The 12,429-nt window shown below is 36.4% G+C and overlaps 1 protein-coding gene across 1 annotated transcript; it reads right to left on the reverse strand.

Annotated features, from left to right (window-relative positions):
* Positions 1-3,507: 3,507 nt before the first annotated feature.
* Positions 3,508-10,135, reverse strand: LOC306877961 (potassium voltage-gated channel subfamily V member 1-like). The gene is made up of 2 exons (XM_079430027.1): positions 9,173-10,135; positions 3,508-5,442 (listed from the first exon to the last, which is right to left on the reverse strand). Exons 1-2 carry the CDS (start codon positions 10,116-10,118, stop codon positions 4,931-4,933), a joined length of 1,458 nt encoding a protein of 485 aa, XP_079286153.1. The 5' UTR covers positions 10,119-10,135; the 3' UTR covers positions 3,508-4,930.
* Positions 10,136-12,429: the final 2,294 nt, after the last annotated feature.

A 12,429-nucleotide genomic window follows, 5' to 3' on the forward strand; every position in this document is an offset into this window, starting at 1 on the left:
GAAGCTATGAGAATACATTCAACATTTATTCAACAATTTCTTCTCTTCTGTTTGTCGCGTTTACGAAACTGCCATGAAGCATGAATGTGTCATTGCTCTGCTTGTAAACAAAGCACAGCGCATCCAGGTTCTACGTCAAAATGCCGACTCTAGCGTCAGCAGCACCACACGCATGTGTCGTGGTACACTCGTGAATGTGCAAAGAGAAGAAATTGCTGAGTGAAGTTGATATTTTTGTATTCTTGTAGCTTCATAACATTACGGTTGAACCACTGATGTCAGATGGACTATTTTAACGATGTCCTAACTACCTTTGGGCCTTAAAAGTTTAGTTGCGTTGCTGTCTATGCAAGGTCAGAAAGCTCACGCATTTCATCAAAATATCTTAATTTGTGTCCTGAAGATGAACGAAGGTCTTACGGGATGACATGAGGATGACTGAATTTTCATTTTTGGGTGAACTATGCCTTTAAGACCCATTCACACCAAGAACGATAACTAAAAACAATAACTATATCAGTATCCATGTCAATGCACAATTATGTTTTGCTTATTTTAAGCGCATACTGCACAAGCTCTTTAAAGCAGAACAGCTTCTGACTGTCAATTTTCTATTGTTCATCACCTGGAAAAAATCATTCTGAAAGTAATATTAAGGATAGTGTTCCACTGTGTTGTTATCGGTATAGTTGTGCCGTCGACTTTGCTATTCTTTTACAATTAGAATGATTTTAGAAAAAATAGAATGACAAAACCATAGAATTGTGGTGGTGAGTTGTGTACTGCTAATTACCAATCTTTTTTTCTCAGAAATGAACAACTCTAGTAGTAAAGCAGACATATTATAGTAAAATGCAGTGCTCTTGAAACATTTTCATGTAACATTTTTAGAGTGATTGTTCAGAGACACATATTACAGGGGATTTGGTCAGTGTTTCCTAGACGTGATTTAAAAATGGCTACACTTCTCCACTGACAGTCGTTCAGACATTATTCTGTACTCAGTCAAAATAGTCTGAAGAAGTGCTTCTCTTATTAAAATATGTCTGCTTCTGTGCTTTCCAAGGTGAGCTGTAGCGTTGGCACATAAAGGACCATAAAGAAGCTTATGTGACTGGAAGAATAGCATTTAACACACAGTTAACGTTTTCTTTCTCAACACTGGTTTGTGGCCCAGGAGTCAAAATAGGTTCTCTTTGAAGTGATAAGTAGTGTATGAAGAGCTGGTGTGTGTGTGTGTGTGTGGGTGCTAACTGCATGTTTTATTAGATTAACTCTTATATTGTTTACAGGTCATTTTGAACCACTTGTAGTAAAGAATTCACTATAAATACCAACAAAAAAAGGTCTTTCTTAGATCCCATATTTTGCTAACCAGTCACAAACTTTCATCTTTGACCCTTCAGCATATTCTGCAGCTTTAAATACACTTCTGTTTAAATTATTGTTTTTTTTAAATGTTTTGGAAAGCTACAAAGGCTGAATTTAATTCGTGAAAATACACTAAAAACAGCATTGTTGTAAATTTTATTAAAATTTAAGATAACTGTTGTCTGTTTTAATTATTCCAGTGATGACAAAGTTGAATATTCATCAGCCATTACTCCAGTCTTCAGTGTCACATGATAATTTTTACTATTATTAATGTTGAAAACAGTTGTGCTGCTTAGTATTTTTGTGGAAATCATGACACAATCTTAACTGGTCAATTTAATGCTTCCTGCTATAAAAGTATGAATAAAAATGCTGAGTCTAATTTGCCCAATGTAATCTACACTTTCTGTACAAGTAGCATTACTTCAGTATTTCATATACATGTTTTTTTTAACCGCAATACACTTTATAAAAATAGCACATTAGTGCCACAACAGTAACTGTAAACCTCTTTAACCAGTGACTTGCCCTTAGGTGGTTTTTTTATGTCCCATCTGCTTTTGCCTTGCCCCGTTCATTTCAACTCATGCATGCATGCATACACACAGACCTGTACACACACTCACAAATGCAGCTAGAGCTGGACAGTGCACTCTAATTACACGCGGGCCCTTTGGACTCGCATCTGAATTTCTGGTGCCAGGAAGACAGTTTGGGGAGGCGTCAGTCACCTAGGGAATAGACACAGCTCTTATCTGTAGATCAAATACATTCAAATGCATACTATATATAGCTCAACCAGGGCATGTAGAGTGCTGTTTTCCTCTGACTGAGACCCAAATGAATCAAGTCAATTTGAATTTTATGAATGTAGTTGAAAGAATGAAGAATGAAAAAAAAAACTCTCATTCTGATTTTAAACACAAATGCAGATGTTTTAGTATAACTGAAGGTTCAATAAAACCTGTTTTATCTTTCTGCACAATTCACTTATGATACAAAGTCAAAGACTGTTTCTATCTGCTGTACATTTAATTAAAATCTAGGACATTTATTAACTTTTTTTGCTAATCTGCTAATGACAGAAACAGGACACACTGTAAGTTTGCTTCACTTTTAAATCTTACACTAACTATAATGGTTGTCATAATCTCTCATATTTAGATGTATTTAAGATGGTTACAGAAAACTGCCTTAAGGTATTTAAACATCTTTAGGAGTTTGAGCCAGCATCCCTTAAATGTCCTGGGAACAGGATGAGCAATCTGCGGTTAGAGAAACCAAAGCACCATTTAAGGACTTTCATAGTCTGATATATCGTGAGCGATTGAGAGAAGGTATTCTTGTTCATTGGGAAAGTTTTCAAAAGGCACAAGAGATAGAAATAGCACAAATCCAACATATCTCCAGGCTGTGGCTTTAGCATTCAGCTTGAATTCAGTGGATTTATTAGGATAACAAGCCTGGTGATGTCTTTTTCACAGACACGGAGGCTTTCCGTTAATTGATTATTTCCTAGAATTTTACATATTTTTCCTGCATGCAAAAATCGGCTACATGATACTAAAATGTTGTGGGTGGTTGCTAGGATGTTGCTATGCAGTTGCTAGATATGTCTCAGTTCCTTCCTTTATTGAAATTCTATGGGATATTTTTTGCAGATTGGACCAAAAATATCTTAGAAAATAATACATCATCATTAATTTCTCTAGCACAAACGATACAGAATTAGCTACTTGGAAATAAATCAATCTGAATGAAAGCTGAATTGTTCTATTTTCTTAAAAAGAATTTAACTTAAATTTCGATTAAAGGCTTGTTATCCATTTACATGTCATGTCTTGTCATATTATAACATGTTCCTGCAGTGCAAATCATTGTTACTGTCTAGCTGTGGCCAGTGGAGCGACTGATTCTCTCTAAGCTTTTAAGCTCCGAATGTCTATCTGCAACTGTTTCAGAGCAATGTGTCAAATTTATTCAAAGACCTGTTGGTCTTACAAGGTCATCGCAGTCTTCCGGCCATTTGTGGTATTTTAAAAGGATCAACAAGTTGCAGGGAATATGCACAGGAAAAAGTGTTGCTCTGATGTAAATGCAGCCCTTAAAAACACAACCTAAACGTGAAAATTCAATCTTCAGATAGATTTTATTACATGTCTTTAAATGGAACAGTAAAATCTACTTCTATTACAAACGATCAGTGAGTTGCACAAAGATGAACAGAACAGCCATGTAGCAATTTTGAAAAATTATTTTGATTTTAATTTCATGTTAAAATACTTCTCCCAGCTTAATGTGCAGAGACAATTTGAAATTATTTGTAAGTTGATTCAGTCAAAATGTGAATTGCTCTGGTTTTTTTAAGCAGCATTAAAACACTGATTCAACCAATGGTGCGAGTTTGGGGCGGGGTTTACTGTTGTGCAGCCAATGGCAGTGTTTGGGAAGCCTGTTTGAATAGTCTTTATTTTTGCAAGTCTGTTTTGTGCCACTAGTTGTGAAGAAATCACACACTTCACCCTAAAAGGACTCATAATATACTTTTGTCTTTAACATGATTTTTTTCCCTGAGGTTCAATGTCAAGTTTTTAAAAAAAAATTATAATTACAATTTAGATTTTTTAAATAGAATTTATAATAACAGTTTTTAAATGGTCTGTTTTTGCTGCCGCTGTCTTTTAAAGTTGGTATGAAATGGAAAATCAAGCTATCATTTTCTAAATGCATTTTATTGATCTTACTGTGAACCATTTATCCACGTATTTGTTTCATTTTTAAACCTTTTTTGACCTCGTAATCTTTAATCAAAATGTCATATCATGACTCACCCTCATGTTTTTTAGAAGATATTTTTAAGACTGCTGCAACCACAGTTTTGGTTCACATTGACTTTAATTGTATTTTTTGTCCATGCAATGAAAGTCAATAGGAACCAAAACTTTTGGCCACCAACATTCTTCAAAATATCTGATGTTCCACAGAAGAATGAAAGTCATACAGGTTTGGAACAACATGGGAGTGAGTAAATGATGCCTCTGTAAACCATGCCTCTTTCTTACAATTGACTGCAAGTTTGCATGTTCAACTGCCTCTATCCAATCAACAACTGAACCAATGAATGTACATCACAGTATGGAAGAAAAAATGTGTTGCTACTTCCATTATATCGCAACATTAAGAAATGCCCCATTTGCATGTGAAATGAGCAGCAGCACTTTATCTGCAAGCTGCAGGTTTGCGCTCATTTCTAATACAGTTTTACAACTTTAGCCACTTTGTAAAGCTGCATTAGATTGTTACGGGATTGCAAAGTTAAGTTTGTGACATCAGAAATATGAGAACGTTCAGTTGTTTTTGCAGTATGATTTAAATAAATTATTTTGAGGCAAGTTACAGTATGTTTTCCTAATGCAATAAACTCTATAAAGATAAAGCAAATTTTGACTTCTCATGATATGAGGCCTTTAAAGGATTTGTGGTCCTTAAACCACGCTCAGCTCGCTCACTTGTTCTTTATCTGTCTCTCTCTCTCTGGTAGCTTGCAGGCCTACTGTTACCACCAGAGATCTCCTGCACTGCTGCGTGTGCTGGCTCGCTCTCGCCCCTGCAACCGCAGCATCTCCAGCACGCTTCTGGCGTAGGCGTCCCGCAGGTTCACCCCTATCGCCGACATATCTGAGGCCGAGTTGCGCGTCAGTCGCTTCAGCGCCTCCCCGTGTCGCAGCGCCGCTTCCTTCATTTTAAGTGTGAAATAGCAGGCAGAGAACCGTTCGTTGATGATGGCGATAGGGAGTGAGAGAATAAGAATACCGGATAGGATGCAGATGAAGGCCATCACCTTTCCTAGCACCGTGTCCGGACGGATGTCCCCGTACCCTACCGTGGTCATGGACGTGGTGGCCCACCACCAGGCGCTGGGCACGTTTGTGAAGGTGGTCTCTGGCATGTCGTGTTCAATGGCGTATTCCACTGTGGCAAAGATGGAGATGCCCACAGACAGGAACAGCATCAGGAGGCCAACTTCCTCGTAGCATTGGGCGATCGTCATTCCCAAAGACTTGAGACCTGGAACACACAAAGAGGAGATAAAGTTAATCTACTGGCCTATTTACACCAACACAAATGTTTCTTAAACTCATCAGTGAGAAGAAATGAAGTCATACAGTATTTACATGTTTTCAGAAAATACATCGCATTGGTGGCATGTGAATATTTGTTTCATTTTGGACAGATGCCCTGGGATAGTTCACCCAAAAACTCAAATTTATTCACCCTCATGTTGTTCCAAACCTGTATGACTGACTTACTTCTGATGAACACAAAATAAGATATTTAGAAGAATGCTGACCCAAAGACTTCCATTTTATTTTGTCCATAAGTCAATGGGAAACAAGTGACCAACATTCTTTAAAATATCCTCTTTTGTGTTCCACAGAAGAAAGGAATTGTCAATCAATTACAGAATATTCAGATTAAATAATAAAATGCGATAAGCTGCAAACAATTCCAAAATCAATTAAATTAATAATTTAATAGATGTTGTAAAAAGTGACTTTAAAACTAAATAAAGTGGTTGTTTTATTTCCATGTCAGCTGTGTGATTTTCTTTTAATAGTCTTTAATTAAAAAAAACTAATAATTTTCAATATTTAAATGCACTAAATAAATGTGTTAAATTAACAGCCCTAATTTTAACATTATTACTGCACGCCAAAAGGATACAGACTACTACAAGTAATTAACCTAATTACGTAATTACTTTTAAACAATAGCATGAAAAAGGAGAGGCCTCTCAAATAATTAGGGAAGGAAAAACATTATGGCACTTTCCGCTAATTTGTGTAATTTGTGTCAGCGTTCCCCAATGCACTGAACTTTATGTAACAAAGAATCAAGCTTCAGCAAGTGTTATGTGTTATTCTTTTTTCTTTTACATGTCGCTCAAACAATTTAATATTTGACCTCTTTTGCCACTGACCAATTGAAGTGTAGCCAATGATTACTGGACAATTTGCATGCCAAATCATTACTTCTCTACCTACTAACATTGAATTTGAATCACTGACTGCATGATATTATTTTGGTGTAACATGTTCTACAGAGAGCATGAACGTCTCTGATGGATGGAATTATATTGAACAGATTTCCATGTACAAACAAGGATGGCTATAGATATCTTCTTAGAAATACTAATATAGACTCAAAAGTCAGTAGTGGCGTTTTATGAAGTAACATTGCTCAAGTGTTGGTCTAGCTTTCAGAGAGTCTTTTGAATGCATGCTTTACATTGTGCAAGCTTATATAGGTTAGATCCCATAGCGCCTACATGTCTTTTTAAATATATATATATATAGGAAAAAAGCCTCTAAATTAGCTTCTGCCAATGTGTGAATCTTACCGCAAAAGATATGTCAAGATGTAATATAACAGCAATCAAATCATCCAAGAGATTCTAGCCTTTAAATATAGACACCTGAGAACAGCTGCTACACTTTCTCAGTCCAAAATGGCACGGCTTCCTGCTTTATTTATTCTTTTTTTAGCGGCCTCGCTGAATACATTTACAGAAAGAACATCAAGCATCTAAAGTCGACACCTAGCCTAATTATTGGGCATATCAAAGCATGTCCTTTTATTTTTAGAAGTAGAAACCGTATTTTGTCATTAATACGCTGACTTTTAAGGCCCCTTGACCCATGTCTGAGGTGCTGGAGTCAACATGAGTGGCTGTGAAGAACTAGGCTTCTATTTTGAGAAAATTAAAATGCACTGGGGAACACTCAAAAGATTGATATTGAATTTGGTTTTTCATTTATTTCCATTCTCAACCTGACTAACGTGTCATATTTGTCTGAAGACAGCTCATATTTGATGGGGACTGTCTATCTGACTTATTTTCATTTGGTTTGTGTCTTCTGATCAGATTAGCTAATACTGACAATAAACACCTTCAGAGGGGCAGAGAGAACGCTGTAGACGAGAGGGACCACATTATTAAAATGTGACGGATATGAAAATTCCCTTGGTGGATTATCTGTCAGTGTTTACTTCAGATATTTGTCCTGAGAACAGAACCGACATTGTCTGCTTAGATATGTGTTAAATCTTAATTGAATGGTAGTGAGACCCTGTGAAAATTCAGTCTGTTATTTAGCCACAAAATAAAATATAATATGGCTTTATCTCCTTTAAAAATAACTTTTGCAATGAATTCCCATCCAAAGGATTAATTATCAAACTCTGTTTTTCCTTATTTTACATTTTTACATTGAGGTTGGCATGATAAGCCGCAATCCCACCAAATTCCCTAACCGTATACCCTTCTCTTTTAGCTCTTGCATATAATGTTTAATTATTCATGACTTCGTGGCAGCATCTTAGAAAGAGATTCTTTCCTTCCACAAAAATGCAAGATCAAAGCCACAAGTCTGTGCTCAGTAGCTGTTTGTGTGTCTAAGGATCTTCCTCTAAGTCTCCCTGGGATACTGTCAAAATATGAATGGATGAATAAATTTACTAACTCTCCCAAAAATAGACTTACATCTTCATGAATTATTTCATTCCCCAGGTTGAGAGTCCATCAGGACAGAGAAATGCCCAAATGTTCTAGTGAACTGCTGAACAGTGTGTTATGTATTCCACTTGATTTTATGTATTGCCTATATTATTTTATATGCAGCGCTTCAATGCAATTTTATTTATCTTCATGAATACATAAATATGCATAAATAAATAATGTTAATTACAGGTTTCGAATGAGATTTTACTATAATGGGTGAAACTACATTTTGATTAAAATGTACTGGGTGGAATTTCTTTTTATTTTTACATTTTTTTTTAGTGGAATATAGTGGTATAGTGGAAACCTTGCTTGAATTTGCTTAAGTCTTGTCTAGTTTATAATGCTTCACGTGAGAAACAGACTAAAATTTAAGCATTTATTGGATGAAAATTTTGCCTTGTACCATAAATGTCAATCTATGTATTCAGGCTTACATATTTGTTTTGTGAGTACCAATGGCAAACCTGGTACACTTGATACATTGTTTAAATATGTGCATCTTGCAACAGTGCATGTGCGAATGAAACTAGACTTTCAGTAAATTACTTCATTTTCAGTTTGTTCCTTATGCAACATTTGTGTTTCTATATTTTCTGCCTAAATTCATTTAAAAAAGGTCCACTACCATTCAAAAGTTTAGGGTCAGTAAGCTTTTTTTATTTATTTTTTTTTTTTTTTATTATTGCTTGTTTCAGCAAGGATGCATTAAATTGATCAGTAAATATTTATAAAGTTCCAAAAGATTTCTATTTGAAATAAATGCTGTTCTTTTGAACTTTCTATTCACAATGAATCATGAAATAAATAAAAAAAATTATCATGCTATCCACAAAAATATTATTATTTATTCATTTTCAAACAAATAATGCACATTGATAATAATAACAATAATAATACATTTTTCCTGAGCACCAAATCAGCATATTACATGTGACACTGAAGACTGGAGTAATGGCTGATGAAAATTCAGCTTTGCCATCACAGGAATAAATTACACTTTAATATATATATATATATATATATATATATATATATATATATATATATATATAAAGAAAACAGTTATTTTAAATTTTAAAAATATTTTGTAGTATTACTGTTTTTACAGTATGCCTGATCAAATAAATGCAGCCTTGGTGAGCATAAGAGACTTAAAAATCTCCCCAAACTTTTCAACCAGTAATATATGATTATATGCTAAGATTATATGATAAGTTTCAATAGGTATGTCACCTGTGGAGTGTCGGCCAAGTTTAAGCATCCTGAGAAACCTCAATAGGCGCAGCACCTGAACTACCCGTCCAACGTTCTCCAGCTCCGTAGATCCTCCATGCAGGCTCTCCACAGCCAGAGTCACATAGAAGGGCAGAATAGCCAGCAGGTCAATGATATTCACCACACTCCTGCTGAACCTACACTTATCTCTAACACACATGAACCTGAGCACCAGCTCACCGGTGAACCAAATGATACAAATGTACTCAAGAGCGTCCAAGATGATGGGTGCACCAAGTATAATGAAGTCCAGTGAAATCAGAGCCATGTTCACAATGGACACCACCACAAAGAACATGGATAGCGTTCCAAACGTCTTGGCCGCCTTAGAGGAGTCTGGCTTCTCCATAAGGTCCCACAGACGTTGGCGTAAGTCCTGGCACAAAATTCCAGTGAAGTCCTCCTCCTCGTTGTCCATTATATCAGCATCCTTACGAATATCCAATGACTCCTTCATCTCCTTCCTGCGGTAGTACTTGTCCCTGCAACAGCTATCTATGCGAAGCTCATCGATGCCCCAGTACTCGATCTCCTGTAGGAACGAGATCACACACAGCTCCTCTCGCACATGTAAGTGACCGGTCTTGTAGAAGTTCATGATGTACTGAAAGGTCTGCGAGTTGCGGTCAAAGAAGAACTCGTTCTCCAAGAAATCTGCATCGTCGCACAGATCTAATGCAGAGTCTCGACTGGAGAGCGCCAGCTTGCCCAGGCGAGTCTCTGGGTGAGAGGCCAGCAGCTCCTGAGAGAGGATGTAGCGGCTGCCTCCGACATTTATAATGAAGAAGTCCAGTGGATCGTCGCTCGGTAGCGCGGGCTCGCTGAAGAATACGCTAGAGTCCAAGGACAGCAGCGAAGCGTTGTCCTCGTAGAACTCTGCCGGACTTGATGAATCATGAATCATGGTGTTCTGGGTAACGGTGAGCCCTGAGAGACCCAGTGAAGGAAAGTGCATTAGAATGACAGACTGGAAAGAGCAGTATCAATAATAATGAAGATTTGGCTGCTGGTCTAAATTTAGAATAAAACTGACACATCTTTGAGCTTTCCACACTTTGAATCGTCTTTCTTGACCATGGGCGAACAAGACTGAGTTATCATGTTTTACACTGTTCTTACTTTATCATGGTTTGGTAAATATTCTTTAGTCAGGTTTTGAGGTTTTCACACTGTACATTTGTGAACCATTAGTTAATGGTGATAACAATCATGCACAAAATATATCTGGTTATATTAAAGAGTTAGTTCACTCTAAAATGAATATTTGGTCATTAATCACCCTCGTCTGTTTCCAAACCTGTATGACTTGCTTTTTCAGATATTCTGAAATATTAAAGTACAGGTACATCCCTTTGAAGGTCAGTGGGGTTCAGTTTAGTTTTGGACCCTACTGACTTTCATTGAACAAAAAACGGTTGAAAATTCTTCAAAATATCTTCTTTTGTGTTCCACAGAAGAAAGCAAGCCATACAGGTTTGGAATGACATGGTGAATAAATGATGACAGAATTTTCATTTTTGGGTGAACTATATCTTCAAGTCTTCAGAAACACGCAGCAAAAAATAATAGTGTCTCTGCATCACTCCAGTTAATGCTTTTGCTTTTTTTTTCAGATCCTGGAACTTTCAGCTTTGCAAGTTTCTGCAATTGTTCAAATCACATGAATATTTAATGATGTAAGCACTGAGGTTTATGGTGGTTGTCTGCTTCTAAAAACTCGCTGTAACATGCAAGCAACACATTGTTTCACTTTGACACCTAGAAAGTTTCATAACCCAAAACTGACCTTTAGCCTGGGTTTATGAAGCCCTATGGTGTGCGCTTCAACTGCCTTACAATTCTCATATATGCATTTTAATAGATATAAAAAGACAGTTTGGATAGTCTGTATATACAATAGGCTAAGTGTAATACCAACTTATTGAACGCTCTGTGTATTGAATGAGCAAATTCCCTTAATGAAAATATTTTTTTCTCTTTTACGCCATCACTGGCAGACATCAGACACGGTGGGAGGGAGAAGAAGCCTTTGGCAGTGTCCTACTTCTTCAAAGCTGCATTGAGATTTAAATATTTTAGCTGGCCTGTCTAATTAATTGAACTAATGGTACTATTCTTGCAGTCATTAATTCTCTTTGGTAAGCTCCTCTATAATATTGTCAAGATGGTCATTTTATAGCCTGCATTTTTAACAAGATCCCATGGGATGACACAAAAGAGATCTGAACACAATATGAGAACAGTACCTTTCAGAGGAGATTTTATTTTCAAGCAGTTTTATTTTTATTCACTAAAGCAACCCACTGTACCGCTGTAAAAGTGATCAAAAGCACTGCTGTTTATACCTCATCTGATCCTTAAAAATACTTTCATTAGTCTAACCCAATATACACAGTCAGTCCAGCCACATTAAATTATATTTCTGACTTAAAACAATGTTACCATATTTAGTACATGTTGGGATTTTAAATTAACGTAGATTTAAGTGTTTGTTTTGTATACACGTTGACAACATGGAAAAGACAACATTGTCTTCTTCTCTGAGTCTGGACATAAAATGCATGGAAGTACAAGTTGACATCATCTAAGCATTCTGAAAATAAAAACGTCCAAATTTTAGCTCTACTAAAATTATACTGATAGGCTTTTATTTAGAAGCTAAATCTAGTTCAATGTTAAACATATTCAGTGGGGAAAATAAAAGAGTTTGTGTAGATCCAGAACAACAACAAATAATTATTTGTATAAAATTAAAATAATGTCCATCTCTCAATCTGATAATGCCTGCGCAAATTCAGTTAAAGTGCTGTCTGCAAGATTCAAAATTCACATTCATATGAAATAAATTAATACTTTAAAAAGATATTTCATAAACTAATGCATCATTTTAAATACCAAATAAATATCTAAAAATACAGGAATAACAATAACTGTGGACACCCACCTTCAGCCTATGAGCCTACACTGAAAGCTTGTGCGCTTGTGTGAGGTGAGCTGGATCCATCTGTCTCTTTACTCTGTTCCCACTTCAAAAGATGTTGCTCCTCTTTCGATAAACTGAAGTACATAATGCAAACCGAATGTTCCAAAATGTTGACAGTGAAGAACCGATGCAGCTCAAGGTTCCACGGGTTCACCGGAGTTCGGAACAGTTCTGAAGCGCGCTCGTGCACCTTTCACAAGCGTTCTAACTCGCGCTGGAGAGAGTGCGAGCT

Source organism: Barbus barbus (genome assembly GCF_936440315.1).
Source record: "Barbus barbus genome assembly, chromosome: 12".
NCBI lineage: Eukaryota > Metazoa > Chordata > Actinopteri > Cypriniformes > Cyprinidae > Barbus > Barbus barbus.